Consider the following 23,768-nt stretch of genomic DNA (forward strand, 5'->3'; position numbering starts at 1 on the left):
ATGGATTTATATAAGGGCAATAATATATTCTCAGTCTTATTCTCTATCCCCTTTTTAATGATTCCTAACATCCTGTTTGCTTTTTTGACCGCCTCTGCACACTGCGTGGACATCTTTAGAGAACTATCCACGATGACGCCAAGATCTTTTTCCTGACTCGTTGTAGCTAAATTAGCCCCCATCATGTTGTATGTATAGTTGGGGTTATTTTTTCCAATGTGCATTACTTTACATTTATCCACATTAAATTTAATTTGCCATTTTGCTGCCCAATCACTTAGTTTTGTGAGATCTTTTTGAAGTTCTTCACAATCTGCTTTGGTCTTAACTATCTTGAGTAGTTTAGTATCATCTGCAAACTTTGCCACCTCACTGTTTACCCCTTTCTCCAGATCATTTATGAATAAATTGAATAGGATTGGTCCTAGGACTGACCCTTGGGGAACACCACTAGTTACCCCTCTCCATTCTGAGAATTTACCATTAATTCCTACCCTTTGTTCCCTGTCCTTTAACCAGTTCTCAATCCATGAAAGGACCTTCCCTTTTATCCCATGACAGCTTAATTTACATAAGAGCCTTTGGTGAGGGACCTTGTCAAAGGCTTTCTGGAAATCTAAGTACACTATGTCCACCGGATCCCCCTTGTCCACATGTTTGTTGACCCCTTCAAAGAACTCTAATAGATTAGTAAGACACGATTTCCCTTTACAGAAACCATGTTGACTATTGCTCAAGAGTTTATGTTTTTCTATGTGTCTGACAATTTTGTTCTTTACTATTGTTTCAACTAATTTGCCCGGTACCGACGTTAGACTTACCGGTCTGTAATTGCCGGGATCACCCCTAGAGCCCTTTTTAAATATTGGCGTTACATTAGCTAACTTCCAGTCATTGGGTACCGAAGCCGATTTAAAGGACAGGTTACAAACCTTAGTTAATAGTTCCGCAACTTCACATTTGAGTTCTTTCAGAACTCTTGGGTGAATGCCATCTGGTCCCGGTGACTTGTTAATGTTGAGTTTATCAATTAATTCCAAAACCTCCTCTAGTGATACTTCAATCTGTGACAGTTCCTCAGATTTGTCACCTACAAAAGCCAGCTCAGGTTTGGGAATCTCCCTAACATCCTCAGCCGTGAAGACTGAAGCAAAGAATCCATTTAGTTTCTCCGCAATGACTTTATCATCTTTAAGCGCTCCTTTTGTATTTTCATCGTCAAGGGGCCCCACTGGTTGTTTAGCAGGCTTCCTGCTTCTGATGTACTTAAAAAACATTTTGTTATTACCTTTGGAGTTTTTGGCTAGCCGTTCTTCAAACTCCTCTTTGGCTTTTCTTATTACACTCTTGCACTTAAGTTGGCAGTGTTTGTGCTCCTTTCTATTTGCCTCACTAGGATTTGACTTCCACTTTTTAAAGGAAGTCTTTTTATCTCTCACTGCTTCTTTTACATGGTTGTTAAGCCACGGTGGCTCTTTTTTAGTTCTTTTACTGTTTTTCTTAATTTGGGGTATACATTGAAGTTGAGCCTCTATTATGGTGTCTTTAAAAAGGGCCCACGCAACTTGCAGGGATTTCACTTTAGTCACTGTGCCTTTTAACTTTTGTCTAACTAACCCCCTCATTTTTGTATAGTTCCCCCTTTTGAAATTAAAGGCCACAGTGTTGGGCAGTTGAGGTGTTCTTCCCACCACAGGGATGTTGAATGCTATTGTATTATGGTCACTATTTCCAAGCGGTCCCGCTATAGTTACCTCTTGGACCAGCTCCTGCGCTCCACTCAGGATTAAATCTAGAGTCGCCTCTCCCCTTGTGGGTTCCCGTACCAGCTGCTCCATGAAGCAGTCATTTAAAGTATCGAGAAATTTTATCTCTGCATTTCGTCCTGAAGTGAAATGTTCCCAGTCAATATGGGGATAATTGAAATCCCCCACTATTATTGGGTTCTTAATTTTGATAGCCTCTCTAATTTCCCTTAGCATTTCATCATCACTATTACTGTCCTGGTCAGGTGGTCGAAAATAGATCCCTAATGTTATATTTTTACTAGAGCATGAAATTTCTATCCATAGAGACTCTATGGAACCTGTGGATTCGCTTAAGATTTTTACTTCATTTGAATCTACACTTTCTTTAACATATAGTGCCACTCCTCCCCCTGCACGGCCTGTTCTGTCCTTCTGATATATTTTGTACCCCGGAATGATTGTGTCCCATTAATTGCTCTCAGTCCACCAGGTTTCTGTGATGCCTATTATATCTATATCCTCCTTTATCACAAGGCACTCTAGTTCACCCATCTTATTATTTAGACTTCTGGCATTTGTGTACAAGCACTTTAAAAACTTGTCCCTGTTTATTAGCCTGCCTTTTTCTGATGTGCCAGATTCTTTTTTATGTGACTGTTTATCATCTGATCCGGCCCTTACATTATACTTTTCAGTCCTCTGCTCCTGACTATAACCTGGAGATTCTCTATCATCAGACTCTCCCCTAAGAGAAGTCTGTGTCCGATCCACACGCTCCTCTGCAGCAGTCGGCTTTCCCCCATCTCCTAGTTTAAAAACTGCTCTACAACCTTTTTAATGTTTAGTGCCAGCAGTCTGGTTCCACTTTGGTTTAGGTGGAGCCCATCTCTCCTGTATAGGCTCCTCCCATCCCAGAAGTTTCCCCAGTTCCTAATGAACGTGAACCCCTCCTCTCTACACCATCGTCTCATCCACGCATTGAGACTCTGAAGCTCTGCCTGCCTACCTGGCCCTGTGCATGGAACTGGGAGCATTTCTGAAAATGCCACCATAGAGGTCCTGGATTTCAGTCTCTTCCCTAGCAGCCTAAATTTGGCTTCCAGGACATCTCTCCTACCCTTCCCTATGTCATTGGTACCTACATGTACCACGACCACCGGCTCCTCCCCAGCACTACACATAAGTCTATCTAGATGCCTCGAGAGATCCGCAACCTTCGCACCAGGCAGGCAAGTCACCATACGGTTCTCCCGGTCATCACAGACTCAGCTATCTACATCATCCTCAACCTTAACTAGAGTGGAGCTAGCATTCCACTATAATAGAATGTCTCTCTTTATCACTGTTTTATTTAATATATTTTCAGAGTAATTTCTGTAGAAAATCACCACTGACAATGTTGTCCTTAAAACGATATAACATTATACCCATTTAGTTTATATTGAAGATCTTACTCGTCCGGCCTCTTCCAAAGCTTTTTGATCTTTTGATGCCTGACCAGCCGCAGAGCTCAGTCGAATAGCACTTGCAGCAATAACGAAAGGAATGCAGGCCAGGATAAACAAAGTTAATCGCCAGTCATATACAAAAGCAATAATGATGGCGGTCAGAAGGGTAGAGGCAGTCTTAGTGAACAAGCCAAGTCGGCTTCCAGTAGCCTATTAAAAGCAAAAGAGTCCAAAGTTAGAGTTAATTCCTGACACACTAAATATAGATCAATTGTATGAAATCATTGTTCACTCAGGATCAAATATTCAGAGGGAGAACAATCATAAATGTTGTGCATTTAAAGTGGACAATTGTATATGCAAAAACCCATATGGACAATTACATATGCAAATACCCCTAGGTGTGGGTGAGGTTCAGGAAGCCTGATAAAAATGTAGCCACCTGGGCTCAATTCAACAAAAAATATCAGGGTCCTCCTGTGCCACAACAAGGCACAGAAATCATGAAGAGCCAACAGCCTCTAATTTGGGGCATGTCAGTTATTGGGTGCCCAGCTTAAGGCACCTAGGGCCTGATTTTCATAGGTGCTGTACATCAGCTGAAGATAATGGAAGCTGCAGGTTCCTTTAATTAGGCACTTTGTTTTCAGCAGTGTTAGCAGCAGGAAATGAGCGTTCACACCAAAGAGCTCTTCTCTCCCTGAGGATCTGCACATCCATGTCATCAAGAAATGTAAAAGTGATAATTGGCACAAGGGATCTATGTAAACTGTGACAATACTCATGGCTCAGCTGAGCAAACTGTGGATTTTCCAGCTGGGGGCCAAACTGGAAAATCTGGGGGGAAAATTGATTTGATTAGATCTGAAACAATTATTATTTTTTGTCAAATAAAAAATAATAATTTCAAATTGACCAAAACATTTTGGTTGACTAAAAACTCTCCCCCTCCCCCCCTCCCCCACACACTTTTTTTGTATTGATTTGGCCATTTTGCTGTGTTTTTCTCCTCTTTTTTATTTGGTCAAATTTGAAAATGAAATGCCATTTCAAAACAAAAGTAGAAATGGCATATGTTTAAATGGTCATAATGAAACATTTAGACTTAAAACAAATCTCCCTTCCTAGCTCTTTTGACTATTAGTCAAATTTTACCTGAATTCATGAATAGATTTTTGGGGCCCCTAAAAATACATATTTCAGCAAAAATACCATTCACTGAAAACATGTTGGCCAGTTCTACTCATGCCTGCAGATGAAATGGAAAGTTTTGTGGAAACAATCCATCTTTCAAATATTGCACTGTGGACAAACAAGAAAACCTTGGGTGGGAAGTATGATTCTTTCTTTGCTAGCCAGAGGCTTTCCTGCCCTCAAGAGACTTTTGTGTTCAATAAAATTATAAAACCAAACCAATGCCAAGATGAATTCTTGCCATATACTCTAGGGGCTTATACATAAAGATCACTTTGAGACTTCAGCTAGCACAACATACTTAGTTACTTAGCAGTAGCCGTGTTGGTTCCAGGCGATTAGAGAGACAAGGTAGGTGAGGTAATAGCTTTTATTGGACCAACTTCTCTTGGTGAAGAAGACCTAAAGAAGAGCTCTGTATAAGCTCAAAAGCTTGCCTCTTTTACCAACAGAAATTTCTCCAATACTAGATATTACCTCACCCACCTTGTCTCTCACTCACTGATATTTCTTTGTTCTCCGGAGCAGGGGCTCTCACCCCTTTTCTTTCTGACCCTCCCCCCCCCCCCCAACATGCTATAAAAACTTCATGGCCCATCTGTGCCACAATAACTGGTTTTCTGCATATAAAAGCCAGGGCCAGCATTATGGGGTAGCAAGCAGGGCAACTGCTTGGGGCCCCATGTCACAGGGTCCCCTGCAAAGCTACATTGTTCAGGCTTTAGCTTCATCCCCATGTGGTGGGGCTCAGGGCCCTGGGCTTCAGCCTCATGAGGTGGGGCTTTGGCTTTCTGCCCTTGGCCCAGCAAGTCTAATGCTGGCCCTTCTTGGTTTACCCCCTGAAACCTGTTCGCAGCCGGTTGATAACCACTGCTCCCGAGAATGAAATGTTCTGATGTTCATCTTGATCTATTAAGCTTTTTTAATAGTTTGGATCCCATGCACCACCTTCTTTCTGTTTTACCTTGACAGCTGGGATGATGGACCTTATCCTCAAGAATTAAGTTGCAGTTTTTAAAGGTTCAAGTAATTATACGTTCAGTCAAATATTTGATTGATTCCCACTCTGTGCTGGCCAGTAAAGAGGAGATGGGAGGGAGTATGAAATCTAGTGAGTCTGAGGATCTAGTCAGTCTAGTGAATCCGGGAGTTGAGGAAGATTATTATTATTATTATTTAAAGACGAGTGAAGTAGAAATTTAATTTTATTTTAAACTATTGAATAAATCAGGAAACTTATTACTCTTTGCTCATGAGTGAATTTATTTTAAAAAGTATGGCTGATTTTTTTCTTCAGAATTTTTTTGATGGGGTCGTGTGGTGGGGAGGAAAGAGGAGATTGGCAAATTCTACAGAATTTGCCACTTACCTGCAGGATTTTCAGTGGCTCCTATCCTACACCACTCCCCCAAGTCACACAGTCCCTCGTGCTTCTGCCATCACTGATACTCTGTATTAATGACAACTCACTTCACCCCATAAAGCCCACATAAACAGGCTTCCTGTGTATGAAATTCAGTGGACAGAGCTGGGAAGAAGAAATCTACCCATGTCAACATGAGGCCAGGGCATTGGCTGCAATGCAATTCTCCCACACTACAGCCCCTCCAAGCAACCAAAATGGGGCTTTAGGGCCACTTCATACACTGAAGGCTTTGCTCCATCAGGCAGTTTAAGTGGAGCAGAAGTGCTTACACTGGCCCTTGGACATGGCTAACTTTTAAAGTTACTAAGTTGTTTACTTAGCCACTTACAGCAAGGAAATGGAAAGTGTACGAACATCTGCCGAAGCTTTATAATCGTCATAAATTGGGACTAGTGAAACTGTTTCCAAGATGTTGATAGTGCGCTATTTAAATGTGTCAGCCAGTCTCTAGAGAAGATTTACCAAATCGTTGTCCAAAATAACTTCATCGTCCCTTGCCAACACTGCAATTCATATTTGTAAGCAAAACATACAAACAAAAACAAACATACCCCTTTGACTTGTGAAGCATCTGTAGCTAGTCTGGTTAACAAAACAGCTATGGCATTTTTATGATCGTCGTACCACCCAATCTCCTGCAAGGGAATAGATGGTTCAGTTATTTTTGCTTTTGCAAATGAAATGTTCTTATCGTAACTCAGACTTGTCAGGGTCATTAGTACAATGTATGGACATTTAAAGCTTGACTAGCATGTGTGTGTGGGGAAGAGAGAGAGCCAACATAAGCACTAAGCTACTCGCTCTTCTTTTGTGATGAATAACATTTGTCAGATAAACTGAAAACAGTCTTAAAATAAACTATTCTTACCCTCAGAACATTAAAGTGTTAACAATCCAGGTGCTAACAACTGCAAAGATTTTAGAATTTAGAGTCAAGTATGTGTCATGCACCATAATGACAGGTTTCAGAGTGGTAGCCGTGTGAATCTGTATCAGCAAAAAGAATGAGGAGTACTTGTGACACAAGAACTCCTCCTTCTTTTTGCACCATAATGAGAGTCCCTTCCACGCCCATACCAACATCTGATAGGCACAGTGCTCCTCTCCTACACCTTTTATATTACACTGACTTCTGTAGAGCTATTCCTGATGGATACAGGTGCATATGGGAGAAGAATCAGCTTTATTATCCTTAAAGGTAGTGGAAAAAAAGGAGAGGTTTGGGTTTTTTTTGTAATTTTCCCTCTCCTCCAATATCCCCTTAGAATCCTCCTGTGCATATGCAGAACCCTGTGATACCAAGCGCTACCAATGGGTGTTCAGGGTGCCTAATCGTTCACCCTCAGAGAATCCTCTGCAAGGAACAAATAGAGGTGTGTCCTTTCCCAGGGATCTATCAGCAGGGAGTATACAAGGGCAGTCATGTTGCAATAGTATTATTGTAAATCATTCATGATCCAGCTGGTCATTTTGACTAGAGAAACCAATCTAGTGAGCAAAGATAATGCTTTGAGAACATACACCTGTTATGATATGGTCCGTTTGCTATGGAGTTTGATGCAAACAGACCTAAACCTATTTATCTAAACATTTATATCATGACCATCAGAGTCAGATAGAGATTTAACTTCTGTTTTGTTAATCTCTGCAAATATACCAATGCACTCAGATACATGCATGTTTTATACACTCTTCAGTATGGTCGATATTGAAAGAGATGGCATCAAAATTAGACAGCTCTCCTAGCAGCACTGAGTTAATCTGTACATGCTTTTGCTTTATTTTGTTTCGCACGTGTGCTCAGAGACTTGCCGCTTGTGCATTGTTAAAGTTTCACTAAAAGGATGGGTTCTCTCCAAGCCGTATTGGAGGGAGGCTCTACACAGGCTGCATGGAACCAGGAATTTTCATGGTGTTACACACACATCAGCCCACAAAAGCCATCTGGCTCACATGGCAGGAGTGCTACATATTTGCTGTCTATTGCTCTGACCCAGAAACGTAACCCATACCTGCTGAAGCAATGCTTTGAATGACAAAGATCGCAATCTCTTGGTCAGAACTTCCCCAGACTTTCCAAACATGAATCCCTGAAAAGGGAGAATGGGAAATAAAACAGTTGAATTGTATGTGCTGGGCTGTACAGTCATATTTAGAACAACCTGCTGTAAATGTGATGATATTTCAACTGTTCAGCCACACAGTTTACAGAACCTACACAGTGTTTTGGGATATGGTTTCAGATATTAGTTTAAAGCTGGTGAAAGGTACCACACACATTCCTGGAAACTGAAGTTTCATCGTACTGCCCCACCCACGTGCTTCCGCAGCCAGCTGCGGAGGTGTCACCTTCCCTGCTTACTCATTCCTTAGCCTCACTACTCACTCTGCTATCTAACAGTGCCAGTGTTTTTTGTAACATACACACCAATGTAGTGGAACTGGGCTGTGCCCAAATGCATTCCTCCTAGGACACAGAACGGTCAGCAGCACCTTTCAGGCATTGCTACCCTGGGCTGCTTTGTAACTGGCAATCGGGAAGGGTATGGCTCTGTATTCCATACCAGCCACTTGAGTCATTCAGTGGCTTGGCTCTGGAACAGTTTCTAAGAAACAGTGAATACAAAGTTGCATTATGACCCCAACATACCTCTCAACGAGATTTGAAAATCTTGACTATAATGTATGTGACCCAGGGCCGATGCTACCATTAAGGCAAACTAGGCGGTTGCCTAGGGTGCCAAGATTTGGGGGCGCCAAAAAGCGGTGCCCCAATTTTTTTTTTACAGCGTCCCTGCACGCGGTCGCCACTCCACTTCTCCCGCCTCCCAGGCTTGCAGCACCAATCAGCTGTTTGGCGCCGCAAGCCGGGGAGGGGAGGAGAATTAGAGCAGGGGCAGCGTGCTCGGAGAGGAGGCGGAGCAGAGGTGAGCTGGGGTTGGGAACTGCCGCACGGCTCCCCGGGGGGCAGGAGCTGCCGCAAGGCAGGGCGCCTCAGGGCGGGGGAGGGGGGCAGGGAGCTGCCGCAGGGCTGAGGCGGGGGGGCAAGTTGGAAGTTCCTTGCACCGGACCTGATGTCAGCTTTGACTTTTCAATGTAGTGAAGTTTACCTGGATTATGTGTGTTACTAAGCTGATCACTGCCAGTACAAGAAACATTAGAGAAAGCAATGTGGTGGTTTTGCTCCTTTTTTCAGGATCTGTTTCTTGAAAAGCCTATGTAAGAAAAGCACAAAGTGACCACCAGTTACAATAGCTCAGGAAACACTGTAGAAACTATTGAACTTCACCTTCTCTCAGCTCTTCCTCAGCTCCTGAACTCTGCCACCTATCATCTTTCTGCTGCTGGCCAGGAGGTCACTCCACCTCTCCCAGCTGACTTGCCTCTCATCAGCTGCTCCTTCTCCAACCCTCCACCAGACCCTCTCCTCATTTGCCTGGGAGCTGCAGTTCCACTAAACCCTGCCTCCAGGCTGCCACTTCACAGGCTCTTATCTGCCTTCCACTGAATGCTGTCACTCCATCAGACCATCCATCGCCCCTCCAGCTGACTACAACACCCCTCTTCTCTTGCCTGAAGATAAAAGATTCCCTCAACATCTTGCTCCAACCATTCTCCCTGACTGCTGCTCCAACTCCCAGCAGCTTCCAACAATCATATACTGGAATCCAAAGGAAGACTCCATTTCTTTCCTGCAATGATTCAGAAATCAAGGGGTTAATTATTCAGAAAGTCCCATGGATGTCCCCAGTACTTACAAACATGTTTGCAAGGTACCTTGAAGGAGCTTACTGTCCGAAGAGAATGGGTACAATGCAAAGAGCAGGGTCAGGTACAAGGCAGAGAATCTGCACAACAGTGGAAAGTGGTAAATGAAAACTGAGTTTGATGAGGGAAGGTGACTTGCTTCACTGGAAAGGTGAAGTCATTCCAAATACAGGGCTGAAAAATAGGCAAGAAGTCTCAAGTGGGGAGAGGAGATCAAGGGCTTGATCAAGTTCCTACTAAAGACAATGGAAAGACTCCTGTAGAGTTCAGTGACAGTGGGAGTAGAAGGAGGCTCTAAAGCAGGGGTCAGCAACCTTTCAGAAGTGGTGTGCCGAGTCTTCATTTATTCACTCTAATTTAAGGTTTCGCGTGCCAGTAATAAATTTTAACGTTCTTAGAAGGTCTCTTTCTATAAGTCTATAATATATAACTAAACTATTGTTGTATGTAAAGTAAATAAGGTTTTTAAAATGTTTAAGAAGCTTCATTTAAAATTAAATTAAAATACAGAGCCCCCCGGACCGGTGGCCAGGACCCAGGCAGTTTGAGTGCCACTGAAAATCAGCTCGCGTGCCACCTTCGGCACGCGTGCCATAGGTTGCCTACCCCTGCTCTAAAGCATCACTAGAGAGGACTAGCCGGAGGGTCGGGCAGGATTTAAAGTTCTGCATCGGTGCCTGGTTCAAGTTAGTTTACCATACAGTTCTGAACTTACCCCAATGATTTTTCCAAATATAACAGAAAATGCAGGGTGGACGCCACCAGAGAAGGCAGCAGCAATCATGCCAAAGAATATATGCAGCCACTCAGGTTTGTTCAGAGCCAGAATCCTGGAATAAGGCACAGCAGGGAGATTTTCCTCCTACATAAGAGATAAAATTCAACTGTTCACTGAAAGTTGTGAAACATGACAATTTCCTCAGCTAGGGGGTAAATCAGTAAACTGTCCTAACAACTGTTCACAGATAATTTGCCCCAGCCTCCAATGTACACACTGAATGAGCAAACATATTGAAGATTTGCCGCTCTGTAATTTAAGGTCTTAAAACTGCAATTGCAAGTCAAAAAAATCTGCAGGCATAAATTTAACAAAAAGCTAACTGGGGGGTGGGTGGGATGGGGTCTTTATAGTTCAATGAAATGTCAAATAGGGTCAGTGACCATGGATTGTAACTTTAACACATGAATCATTATAACGACCTAAAAGTCTCACTGTTCTGAGCACAAAAAGATCAGTCTAGTTCAGCCTCTGCTAAATGCTAGTGGGTTGGCAGTAATACAATTGGGTCTACTTATATCAGTTAGTCTGTTTTGTCTTTTACAAAATACGGACTATGAATCATTACCAGATGCATGGAAAAGGCATATGAAATAGTGATATAGGCTTCATCTCCCTCGAAAAATACATGGCAGCTCAATTCAGCTTCACTGAACTATTCAAAATGTCCATACATTTGTTGAGGAAGTTGTGGAAAATGAAATGAAAACATAGGAACTAGTACAAATTATTAGATGAGGTTTTGAGCCAGTTGCGATGGCCTCGCCTGGTTATCTTTGCCTGTGTTTCAGATACTGGAAAAGCCTGCCCACACTTCAACCATACAAGCCTGCTGAACCGTGTGACATCAATAATTTCATGTCTTCCCATCTGATTTCTTCACTTTACTGCAAACAGTATGAATTCTGAAGCCATCTATCTTGCCATCTATTTCCTCTGACAAGGCCCAAATGCAACGGTTATGAATAGATAAAAAGTGTGTTCTAGATTACTGGGCAATACATTGTAAGAATGCGTCCAGTTGCTGCTTATTGTTTGCATCGTGTTCTACCAGTAGACTGAACTATAATAAAAAAGAGCTCCTAGAATAGGGTTTCTTCACTGGTGGGTTGCGACCCAAAATTGGGTTATCTGAATGTGTTTAAGGATCACAGGGCTGGCTGGGCTTAGCTCCCCACTCTGGGCTTTGTGACCTGGTGCACATGGTCGCAACACCACGCTCACAAATTTGGCCCGGTTGACCCCCTCATCAGGCCAAACCTGAGCAGTGCTGCAAGCTCTGAGGTTTCAACACTCAGAGTAGGGAGCCAAGCCCAGCTGGCCCTGAAGGACAGGAGCTAGGGTCTGTCTCAAGACTGATTTGTTTACACCTGTGTTTTCCCTGAAGATTCCCAATTCAAGTATTCACCCAGGTCAATGCTGCATATGACAGGATCATAGCAAAGGTGACATAGCTTAAGACTTTTTTAAAAAAGAAAATAGAATGACCTTTGTTCCTATTCTCACAAGCTATCACTAAACTTTAGGATTAAACTGAATTTTAACACTAATCTCTTTCTCCTTTGTTTTCGTCTTTTCAGACGACATTTTCTTAGAAGAGGTCTTTCTGCTTTTATGACGTCTGGATCTCTAAGGAATGCTTCCCATCTCAATGATTCCTGGTTCTTCAAAACCACCAAGATCAGTCAGGTTCTCCATCCTGAGATCATCTAGATCCTCTTCCTCATAGTCTTCATCTTCTGTCTCTTCACCGCTTTCTGACATCTCATTTTGAGTGTTTCCACCATGATGCTAGTGACAAGCAAGGAATAATGATACACAGTCACAAGACAGTTTGCAGCAAGGGGAAGGAACAGTATACTTGGTATGGAAACAAACAAAAATAACACCACTTTGGTTACATGTTCACTTTCACATAGTAATTTGTATAGGCCAAGTTTTCTGCCAGTATAAGTTGGTGCAGTTGCAATTTACACCAGCAGAGAATTTGGCTCTGTATGTTCCCCTTCCCCCACTATCTTTATAGTTCTGTGATGATGTCATCCACCTCTTTTGCTCAGTTATGTTTTTGACTCATTACATTGGGTAAATGTGAAGCACTGCTACCGGTGAAAAACAACCACTTCCAAGTCATAAACAAGATTGACTGATCAACTTTCACTCAACTAGAAAACATGCAGAAACTGCAAAGCGAAAATGGCCCAGCTGTTGAGTGCAGAACCTGCATGTGTCAGCAATAGTATCAGTGAGATCATAGGCGCCGACACTGTGGGTGCTCTGTGGCTCAAGCAGCCACCAAAAAAAATAGAGGGTGTTCAGCACTCGCAGGGCTGGATAATCTTTTGTGGGCCCCAGCGCCTGGACCGTGGCCCCACCCCAAAGTACCGCCCACCACTCCGTCCCAAAGCCCCTCCCCCGATTGGCCTCTTCCTCCCCAAGGCCCCACCCGCATTCGACCCAGAGGCCCCGCTCTTGCTCAGCCTCTTCCCCCTGAGGCCCACCTGTGCTCTACCCAGAGGTGCCACCCCTGCTTAGCCTCCCTCCCGCCCCCCGAGGCCCTGCCCCCAGGTCACACAGGAGGGGGAGGGGGACGGAGAGGAGCACCCACCAGCTAATACAAAAATCAGCACCTGTGAGTGATATATACAGATAATTTTCTGGAGTAGAGAGGTGGTCAGTAAATCTGAAGCATTTAGTCAGGAGTGCTCGATCACATCTCATTACCTGCTGCATCACAAGAGAATAGTAGACACCCTTCTGTGTCATGAGTTCATTGTGTGTTCCCTGTTCAACAACAACACCGTTGTGAAATCCAGCAATAATGTCAGCTGTCCGGATTGTGGAGAGCCGGTGAGCTATCACAATGGTGGTACGTCCAGCCCTAGCCTTACAGGGGGAAAAACCCAAGAGATTTACTTTAAAATATGGTGAAAAAAAACCCAGAAAATCCCTATCTAACGGCACAGTGATTGTGTGGAAAATACAAGTGTAAAAGCCCTGCTGACCCTTTATAGCTGATCATTATTTCCATGCATGTGTCTGATTTAACAGCCAAAGGACACTTCTGATTACAAAATCCACATTTATAATAATGACAGGGAAAAGTGGATTAATTTTATAGGCTACTATGCAAGTACCAATTCCTAGAGCTAAGGTTGCCTGACACTTCCAATTGTAAGACCTGTTGTCAGATGCTTATAACTTTGCCAAGATTTAATTATTTGGGCTGAAACTTTCCATGCTGGTAAATGCCTCGGGCTATTTTTTTTTTTTTTTAATTTCAGCAAAAATGGTTCAATGATTTCTCAGAATGAGGTTAGAGAAAAATAATGTTGTTTTGCCCATATTAAAAAATTCTTATAACTGTTTAAATGAGAAGCTTTATCACCTAAATGCTTGAGAGCAGGGACTTGAAATTTGGAGGAGATGGGCATGTCTCACTGGTATCAGGGATGTGCCTTTTACCATTCCCATGAAAATCTGCCCAAATGTGGCCGAGTTATGAGGTTCTGAAAATCTCAATTTGCATGTGCTCAGTAGAGACTTATTAGAGTTCAGCAGCTAAATTCCCCAAAGAAACAGTCTGAGCTCGCTGCATTGTATGACAGGAGTGCACATGCACCATCCCCACTGAGTGACTAAGCATGTTCCAGCCCAGGACTGTGGGGGCTGAGCAGGACTTTGCCTGCAATTTCTCCTCCCCATAGTCAGGGGGAGTTGTGGCCTCAGGCACAGGAAACAAGAGTAGGGAGAGCAAAATGAACAGTGATTATGGAAGGAATCAAAATTATGCAGTAAAGGATGCTCTAGTCTGCAGGAAACCCGCCTTATTTGTTGCAGAAGTTGTAAGGTGTGTAGTGAATGAGGCAGGGGATTGCAAGAAAAGAAAGGATGGTCTCATTATTGTTGTAGCAGCTGAATACTGCCCTAGAGAATTGGATTCTAGCCCTGTCTCTGTGCTGAGCATTCACAGCTGTAATTTAAGTCAATGGGAGATGTGCTTTTAACATATATAGCGCTGTATAATGCAAAAGTCTCTGAAATATTGAGTCCTGGGCATCGCAGATCATGCACCCAAAAGTAATATGACTTTCAACATTAACATCTGTGTGTCTCAGTTCCCCTTCTGTAATATGGGAGTAATACTACCACCTTACCTGTCAGGGGTGTTGTGAAGATAAATTCATTAGTGTTTATGAAGCACTCCGATACTAGAGTGATGAGAGGTATAAAAAAGCCCATGAGGAAGTTAATAATTTTGCTTTCAGAGCAGGGTTTGAATGGCATGGGGGCATACATTGAATGCTGAGGATAAAAAGAAATATTGACTAGCACTGAAAGTTGACTAGCACCATCCTGTGCACTGAATGAAGCAGGGGCCCTGTGGAAGAAATAGTATGTGATCATGTAACCGAAGACTATCCCCTAATGCAGACACACAAGGGGACCAAATTCATGTTGACCAGGCAACTTTAATTCTGTCATTCTCTAAATTTTGAGTGCTTGACTTTGGAACCTTAATGTTCTTTTCATGTAGTGTGTGTGTGTAATTCAGTATAAATAATGATATTATCTATGCAGATTATAAGGGCTCAGCACCCAAATACTACCCTCAATTACGCCGTGCGCTACCGCTGATATTAGGGTTGCCAACTCTGACTGAAGCTATTCCAGGAGATTTTTTTTTCCAACACGACAATGTCATTTTCTTAAAATATCCTATTAAAACCTCCTGGATTGCTTTCAATGGTCACTGGGAGATCGATGCCGATTCTGGGAGACTCCAAGCCAATCCTGGAGGGTTGCAACCCTAACGGATATCAGTGTGGTCAGATGGGTATAAGTGAAGGCAGAATTTAGGCCCACACACTTAAAATTTATTGCAGATAAATGCTGTGGGCCATATTGTGCCCTTGAGCCACACATAGAACTGATGCTATTCTGTGTTTACTATTACTGAGTACTAATGGGAGGCCGGTTTTTTTATAGAGCTTATTTTTAGGATACACCACTGGTTATATACAAATACACGTCAGAAACTTAAAGCAGTGCTGCAGCCCAGTCCTGTAGGCCTCACTCAGGCAAAGCTCCAGATTCTGTCTCCGACTCACCGTGTGTCCATTTAACCTGTCCGTGCCTCAGTTTCCTCATTAGCAAAATGGAGAAAATAATCCCTAAGTCCCAGCAGTGTTATGAAGATTATTAAAACATCTGTTTAGTGATTGGAGAAGATACAGTGCTGGATAAGCACAATGTATTTTTATTATTGCCCTGTAGAAATCCATTCAATTCTGGCACCTTGCTTTGATAATGTAGGAGTTAAATTAGTGATGCCACATTCACAGTTTACCACCAGGCAAGCAATTGTGATGTGAGGCAGGATGTGGTGGAGGCCAGCATTAATATCTTGGCAATCAGGAATGATGCTAACAGAAATAGAGCCTGTGATTGTTTTAGTGTTGCCACCTGTCTGGGTTTTATCCGGACACTCTGGTTTTTAGCTTCTGTGTCCAGGTGCCATTTAGGGTTTCCAGGTGCCCAGTTTTTGGCGACCTGGCAACCCTATGGCACTTGAACCAAAAGCTCAGTTACTGCGGGGGGAGAGGGGGGAAGAAGTGCGGGGTCATTATGCGCACCAGCCTCTGCTCAGCCGGGCCACCTCCTACCTGCAGGCAAGGTCCTTGAGACGGTCCAGCAAGCAATGAAGGGGTGTGGGGAGAGGAGCGAGTGATGGAGGCGGGGCCTCAGGAGATGAGGTGGAAGAGGGGGAAGGGCCTCAGGGGTGGCAACACGAGATTGCTTAATGGAGTTTTGATTAAATACTACAGGGTCATATCATGTCACCAAAATTTGAGCATGCATCCCTATTGATTTCAATGCCCTCCTTGAAACCAGTGGAGAGCAGTGCTTAAAAACGGATGGCATGCTATAGCCTTTAATGTCAAGCTTGCCATATGGTTGCCGTGCTTCTTAATATTGATTGATTGATAACTCTAGCAATAGGATTCCTACCTTATCAAGAGCTGCTTGCATAATAGATTCACTCTGAGTGTCCAGAGCAGACGTGGCTTCATCCAGCAGCAGAATCCTGGGATTCCTTGCCAGGGCACGGGCAATAGCAATTCGCTGTTTCTGCCCTCCGCTCAGCTGAGCTCCCCTTTCCCCCACCATGGTGTTAAATTTCTGAGAAAATCAGAGGAGCATAGAGATTGCAGAAGGGGTCAGTTGAATTCCTTTTACACCCCCAGCCCCATCTTATTGTTACTATCACAAACAGAAATTCCCTCTTTTAAAAGTTTTATGATGGATGCTCCAATAAACGCTTTAAGAATAATTACTTCTAAAAGAACTGTCTTGGACAATGACATTCAGTGTTTTTTTTCCCCTTGAGGCAGAGGACAGTTTAAAATTCCTAATGATCGGTTTACATTTTTGGCTCTGTCTCACCTTCTAGTTGGCCAGGAATTAGTATGTGGCGTGATGGTTTTCTATAAGCTTAAAGAATGTACTCTACAATTAGATTGTTCAATTATTATAAAAAAGAAGCAATTGAAGTGAAAAAACAGACAAACTAGAACTGGCTGAAGGAATCCAGCCATTTGATTGGCTAACAACACTAACCAGTGACTACTCAGGACACATCAAAGCAATTTTGTTTGTCAATCTCAACCCAGTTTAAAAAACAAAAAAAAGATGAGAATATTGGAAGTGGGAAAAGATAGATAATACCTAGCAGAAGAAAACAGAATAAAAACAATCTGGTAAATTGAAAAATCTCTCATTGTCCATAGAAATTCCTTATCCACCCTATTAAAAAATGTTGCCACATGACATACAGTTAGTATTGTAAATTAAGAACATTGTGGGCCAAATTGTCAATTGGAATAAATGGCAAAACATCAGTGAAAAGGTAGTGAAGCACCATCTATTTGCACCAGCAGAGAATTTGGGCCACAAAAAGTCAGAAGAACCGAGAGAGAGAGAGAAACCAAAGAATTTGTCATAGTTATAAGGTGCTCAAAAGTACATCAACTCACATCAGGCAGTCTGGATATAAAATCAAAAGCATTGGCTTCTTTAGCTGCTTTCTCAATTTCAGAATCAGTAATACCCTCTCTGCCACAGCGAATGTTCTCAGCTATTGTTGTAGCAAACAGAATAGGCTCCTGGCTTACAAGGCCAATACGTTCTCTGAGCCACTTTATATTAAGTGTCCGAATATCTCGTCCATCTAAGGTAATCTGAGTGGAAAGGCATAAATGAAGAGTTTTGGGAAATTTATTATGTTTAAAATAATTAGTTGTTATAATGGTATAATAATAATAATAATAATAATAATTAATAATATAATAATTGACTTAAGTATTTGTTTAGCAGCTTCTCACATATAATAAAGCAATAACATTTAAACAAAATGACCAGGAAAAATTAAAAATATATCTTCACGATCATCTCAGATTAGAAAAATGGAAAGAGCAGGATAAACAAAAAGGATATTGTCGGAGCAGTGTGTTATAATTGTACTATGAGAATTAATGTATGATTTGATTTCATCCTGCCAGCCACCCTTTTTGAATAGCAGAAAGGAATGACAGACCAGAACAATCCTTATGACTGATTATGGTCACCCTTTTTTTTAGGATAAGTTATAATGTCTACTATGGTTTCCTAAATTAGGCACTCTAGTTAAACATACATTTTTTTGTTTTAAGGTTTTAGTATGTAAGAGACAGGATCTTGTATTGTATCTATGTTAAGGAGATAGAGCAGGCCTGCACAACTCGTAAAGCGGCGAGGGCCATATTACTCCAAAGAAAACAGCTGAGGGCCGAAACCTCCCAGCCCCGCGGAAACACGCCCCCCCCCCAGCACCGCCCAGCCCCGCGGAAACAAACCCTCCTTCCCCAGCACCGCACCGCCGAAACAGCTAAGGTTTGCGGGGGAGGGTGTGTGATACTTTATTAAGAATTTTTCAATTAAATCAAACAATTTTTTTAATTCTTTTAAATTTTTTTATTAATCATGGAAAAATTAAAAACATCTGTTCCATTGAAAGAAAACATTTGTACTTTTCATAATTACCTTGCAAATTTAATGAGAAATATTACATCTCTTTTCGGCAACAAGCTTGTCGCATTTGGGGGTCATATTTGAAGTGGATATTTTCATAATGTCTTCCAAATGGTTGTCAGTCAGAGAAGAACGTTGCTTGTTCTTATTCATGTTCATGATGGAAAATGTTTGTTCACATATGTAAGTGCGTCCAAAAATGCTGAACGTTTTCAGTGCAACTTCATTGTCCAGACTTTTGTAGAAATCCCGCAAGCTGCTTTCTCTGTGCTTATTTCGGTAAACTGCTGAACACTGAAGTTCAATAACCTCCAACTGCAAATCTAGTGGCACTTCCTCTGGATCCACAGAAAAGGGATCTTCAATCAGCTTCAACTGGACGTCTTCTTCTTTAGACAAAGTAAGTCTTCTGTCAAATTCTTCAATCAAAAGAATGATGTGCTTTGCGTATTTTTCTCCTAACTCGGCGTGTTTGTGCTGAGGGATATGCTGTGCACAAGTGGGAAAGTGACACATTTCACCTTTTGACAGCTGACTTCTGAAAAGTTTCAATTTCATTTTGAAAGCTTTCACTGCTGCACACATTTGAAATATAAGTTGATTTTTTCCCTGAAGTTGAATGTTGAGATCATTCAGGTGTGCTCTAATATCACAAAAGAAAAAGAGATCTTGATTCCAGGACTCATTTTCAAGCTCTGGGAATTTTATTGGCCCATTTTCTAGGAATTTTGCTACCTCCTCTTTCAAAGCAACAAAACGCTGGAGCACTCTTCCTCGACTCAACCATCTCACTTCTGTATGGTAGATTAAGTCATTGCACTCGGTGTCTACCCCTTCAAGAAAGGCTCGAAATGTCCTATGTTTTAGTCCTCTAGAACGGATGTAGTTTACAATGGAAACTACCACTGACATTACATGCTCAAATTTTAAGACTTTGCTACACAAAACCTGCTGATGCATAATGAAGTGATGTTTGGTTATTTCTCTCCCGATAAATTCTTCAAGAAGAGTAACTGCTCCAACATTTTTTTGGCACATAGCTGGAGCACCATCAGTACAAATGGCCACCAAGTTTGTGAAATCTAATCCCGACTTATCATTCGTGCACTTTATCACTTCACTGGAAATTTCTTTTCCGGTTGTGCGACCCGTCATGGAGCACATGCCAGCAAGTTCTTCAGTAATTTCAACGTTTTTATCAATACCTCTAATAAAAATAAGAAGTTGGGCGGTGTCTTTTAAATCGGTGCTTTCATCCATAGCTAGGGAGTAAAAGCAGAATTCACTGACTCTCTGCTTTAACTGATTACTTAGATTAGTAGAAATGTCAGCTATTCTTCTCTGTACAGTCATGCGTGATAGACTGACATTCTCAAATATTCCCCTCTTTTCTGGACATAACTCAGATACAGCAATCAACATACACTTTTTTAATAACTCGCCTTCTGTCAAGCATTTCCCAGCAGCAGCAATTTCCTTAGAAATTTTAAAGCTTACTTTAGTAACTGTATCGTTCTCAGTGCTCACTTTCTTGAAAATTTGCTGTTCTCTACTAAGGTTTTTCGCTAAACTGGCTGCTTTAATTATTTTTTCATTTGGGCTCAATTTGGCGAGATTGGGATGCTTAGTTTCAAAGTGCCACCGAAGGTTGTATTCTTTCGGAACGGCTAACGTTTCGCGACACACGAGGCACAGTATTTTGTCTTTGGAAATAGTATACAAGTATTTATTCGTCCATTCAGTGTTGAAAACTCTGTGCTCTGATTCTATTTTTCTATTTTTCTTTTCACTCATGGTATCCATTATGAAGCTCAAGATTTTGTTGAATAAATTCACACACAAGGGAAACACTCACAGTCACACACAAAGAGAAGAGATATCTCACGGCGCATGGCACACTAGCAAGGCACTGACGGTGTGTGGAAGCCTGTAGGTCCAGGGGTCACTATATTACTGCACACAGCAGTCAATCAATGCAGTTGTAGATAAATATCTGCATTATGCATTTTTGTATAACTTTTATATGACTTTGTATTGAACCTTGGTACTATGTTATAGCGGGCTCCTAAGATAGTATAATTAAGGTAAAAGAAAAATTTCTTCTGTGCAAATTTTTGAAGCAGAGTTCAAATTTGTGTGCCATGAGGCAAATGCGCCCAAGTGAGTAAAATGCTTATACATTTAAAATGTTTTAATTTGCAATTTGTGTCAGTTTATATGGGTTTTCAGATAGACATCATAAGTAAAAAAAGAAAAACAAAAGTTTGTGTTTTAAATTGAAAATTTTCCTAAAAAATATCAATAAATGATTATCAGCCAAGAATAAGATATGTAATTACAAATGCATTTTAATGTCCTTATTGGTCGAAATGTCAAAGACCGCTAAACTAACCTTACTGTTTTTCCCTGCGATCTTTTTCATTTGCCCATTCAATATAAACTCTGTCCAGATCTATCAGTCCTCAATCCAGCTGGTAACTCTTAATACACATCAGCACCCCACATAGAACCCCCCACTCGCTAGTTTCCCAATACACACAGATTTCTCCTCCCTCCCTCCCAGTGCCCTTCCCCACAGCCCCACCACCACAACTAAACAATGCCCCTCACAGACCCCCAGTGCCCTGACACACACAGATCTCCCTCACTGCCCAGCACCCCCCAACAGGCCCCCACTGCCTAGCACCCCAAAACACACAAACCTCCCCCACTGCCCAGCGCCCTCCACACCCTCACAGCCCAGCACCCCCCGCACATCTCCCAGACACTCACTCCACCACACCCTTCCCCCTTCCCTGGCCGTACTCACCAGCCCTGCTGGGAGGTCTCTGGCTCCTAGGGTGAGAGCGGCAAAGGGAGTCTCCAGTGGTGAGCGGGAGCCGGTTCGCAGGAACCAGTTGTTAAATTTAGAAGCCCTTTTAGAACCAGTTGTCCTGCGCGGGACAACCGGTTCTAAAAGGGCTTCTAAATTTAACAACTGGTAAGTTGAAGTGACCAGGACCGTAGCTGGGGGGGAGCAGAGGGAGCGGCTGCTCCCCCTGAGCACATTATCCAAAAGTGGCGCCTTAGGAGCCGACCCCATGGGTGCTCCAGCTCTCCGCCCCGCTCCCCAGCCCCAGCTCACCTCCGCTCCGCCTCTGCCTCTGAACACTCTGCCCCGCTTCTCCCCATCCCCCCCCCGCTTCCTGCGAATCAGCTGTTCGCGCGGGAAGCCTGGGAGGGCAGAGAAGCAAGGGGTGGCTTCGCGCTCAAGCCCAGGGAGCCGGAGCGGAGGTGAGCTGGGGTGGGGGGAGCCGCCCGCGCCATAGCAGGTAACCCGGGGGGAGGGGCGCGGAGGGGAACCGCTCCCCGCCCCAGCTCACCTCTGCTCCGCCTCCCTGGGCCTGAGCGCGAAGCCGCCGCTTGCTTCTCAGCCCTCCCAGGCTTCCTGCGTGAACAGCTGATTCGCGGGAAGCAGGGGGGCTGCAAGCTCAGCCTGACCCGGTGCTCCAGGCACTGCACGGTGGCGGCGTGGCCCGGCTCCAGCCGAGCGGCGTGGCTGTAGCGCCGCCAGCCACCTCCAGGCAGCGCGGTAAGGGAGCAGGGAGGGGGTGTTGGATAGAGGGCAGGGGAGTTCAGGGGGTGGGGTGGGGGGGTGGATAGGGGTCGGGGCAGTCAGATGGCAGGGAACAGGGGGATTGAATAGGGGCAAGGGTCCCGGGGGGCAGTCAGGAAGGAGCAGGGGTTGGATGGGGCGGTGGGAGGCAGTCAGGGGCAGGGGCAGGGGTTCCAAGGGTGGTCTGGGGACAGGGAGAAGGGGTGGTTGGATAGGGAATCAGGAGAGGAGTTGGATGGGGCGGCGGAGGGCAGTCAGGGGACAGGGAAGGGGGTGGATGGGGCAGGGGTCCCGGGGGGGGCATCAAGGAACGCGGGGGGGTGGATGTGGCAGGAATCCCAGGGGGGGGGGGCCAAAAAGCGCTCAGGATGGGGGCGGTGGCTGAGCCCCGTGTCCCTGCTGGGGGGGGGGGGGGGCGAGGGCTCCGTGCCCGTGTCCCGCTTGGGGCAGTGGGGAGGGGCAGCAGCGCGCGAGGGCTCCCTGTCCTGCTTGAGGCCTGCGGGGTGCGGCGCCGCACGCGGGCTCCGTGTCCCGCTTGGGGCGGGGGGGTGGAGGCGCGGCAGCGCACGAGGGCTCCCTGCCCGTGTCCCGCTTGGGGCGGGGGGGGGAGGGGCGGCAGCGCGCGAGGGCTCCCTGCCCGTGTCCTGCTTGGGGCGAGGCACGGCGGCGCGCGAGGGCTCCCTGCCTGTGTCCCGCTTGGGGCAGGGGGGCCGGTTTCGCGCGCCGCGGCCGCTCGGGATCTCCCCCCCCCCCTTCCAGGTTTGAGAGCCTGGGAGGGAGGGGGAGACTCCGAGTGGCCGCGGCGCGGGCGCCGCTTCTCCCCCTCCCTCCCAGGCTCTCAAACCTGGGAGGGAGGGGGAGCAGCGGCGCGCGAAACAGCTGCTCCCCCTCCCTCCCAGGCTTGAGAGTGAGCCCCCGCGGGCCGCACAGTGAGCCCCCGCGGGCCGTATGTTGTGCAGGCCTGAGATAGAGGAATGTTGAGAGCTTGAAGCCCCAATGTGAATTGTTTTAGTTATAAGATTTAGCTAGGCTTGATTTACAATGTATTCTGCTGAATATAAAATACTGCTGTCCGTATACCTTTGAAGGTTTCTGTAAGAGATAGTTTGTGTGAATGGGGAATGCATGCATCAGGAAAAGATAAGGTGTGAAAGCTATCACAAATGTCCAGATGGTCAAGAAAAAGTGAGAGACTTGGAAAGACCAGGAGACAATCAGTAAACATCCATTGTATCTGATGCTAAACATGTTAACAGCATTGACGACCTCAGAGGTGAGGCAGGCACCACCGAAGGTGAGACAACAAATAGGAGATAACGATGGGAAGCCCGACAATAACCATCAAATGATAATATCAGAAAACCCCAAGATTAACACCACTTAAGGACAGGATGACATTGCAAAATGCATGGACTCAAATGGGAATTTACAACTATAAAGCTGGGGTGTTTTGCCATGGAACTCTGGGTTCAGTCCTGCAAAGCCTCAGAGCATCGGATCGTGATCGACTGAGCCCAGCTCCACACTCGTGCTCAATCTAACTGGCCATTAGATTGACTCGAGCTACAACTAACTGGTAACTATAAACATCAACTGGCAGGAGTGAGTGTGTGTGTGTGTGTGTGTGTGTGTGTGTGTGTGTGTGTGTGTGTGTGTGTGTGTGTGTGTGTGTGTGTGTGTGTGTGTGTGTGTAAAAAGCATATGCTAACTCTTGTATTTTCAATAAATGTGGCGTATTTGC

General features: G+C 44.2%; 1 protein-coding gene across 1 annotated transcript in view; it reads right to left on the minus strand.

Moving 5' to 3' along the window:
• Positions 1–23,768, minus strand: part of LOC135873833 (ATP-dependent translocase ABCB1-like) — an 81,486-nt gene that overhangs the window by 28,241 nt on the left and 29,477 nt on the right. Inside the window, exons 11-20 of the mRNA XM_065398446.1 lie at positions 17,400–17,593; positions 16,375–16,545; positions 13,087–13,248; positions 12,039–12,153; positions 11,246–11,298; positions 10,300–10,446; positions 8,927–9,031; positions 7,829–7,906; positions 6,368–6,451; positions 3,203–3,406 (exon numbers count right to left, since the gene is read on the minus strand). Coding sequence (XP_065254518.1) covers positions 3,203–3,406; positions 6,368–6,451; positions 7,829–7,906; positions 8,927–9,031; positions 10,300–10,446; positions 11,246–11,298; positions 12,039–12,153; positions 13,087–13,248; positions 16,375–16,545; positions 17,400–17,593 — 1,313 coding nt within the window. The remainder of the gene's footprint in view (positions 1–3,202; positions 3,407–6,367; positions 6,452–7,828; positions 7,907–8,926; positions 9,032–10,299; positions 10,447–11,245; positions 11,299–12,038; positions 12,154–13,086; positions 13,249–16,374; positions 16,546–17,399; positions 17,594–23,768) is intronic.

The sequence above is a fragment of the Emys orbicularis genome, chromosome 2, assembly GCF_028017835.1.
Source record: "Emys orbicularis isolate rEmyOrb1 chromosome 2, rEmyOrb1.hap1, whole genome shotgun sequence".
Lineage (NCBI taxonomy): Eukaryota > Metazoa > Chordata > Testudines > Emydidae > Emys > Emys orbicularis.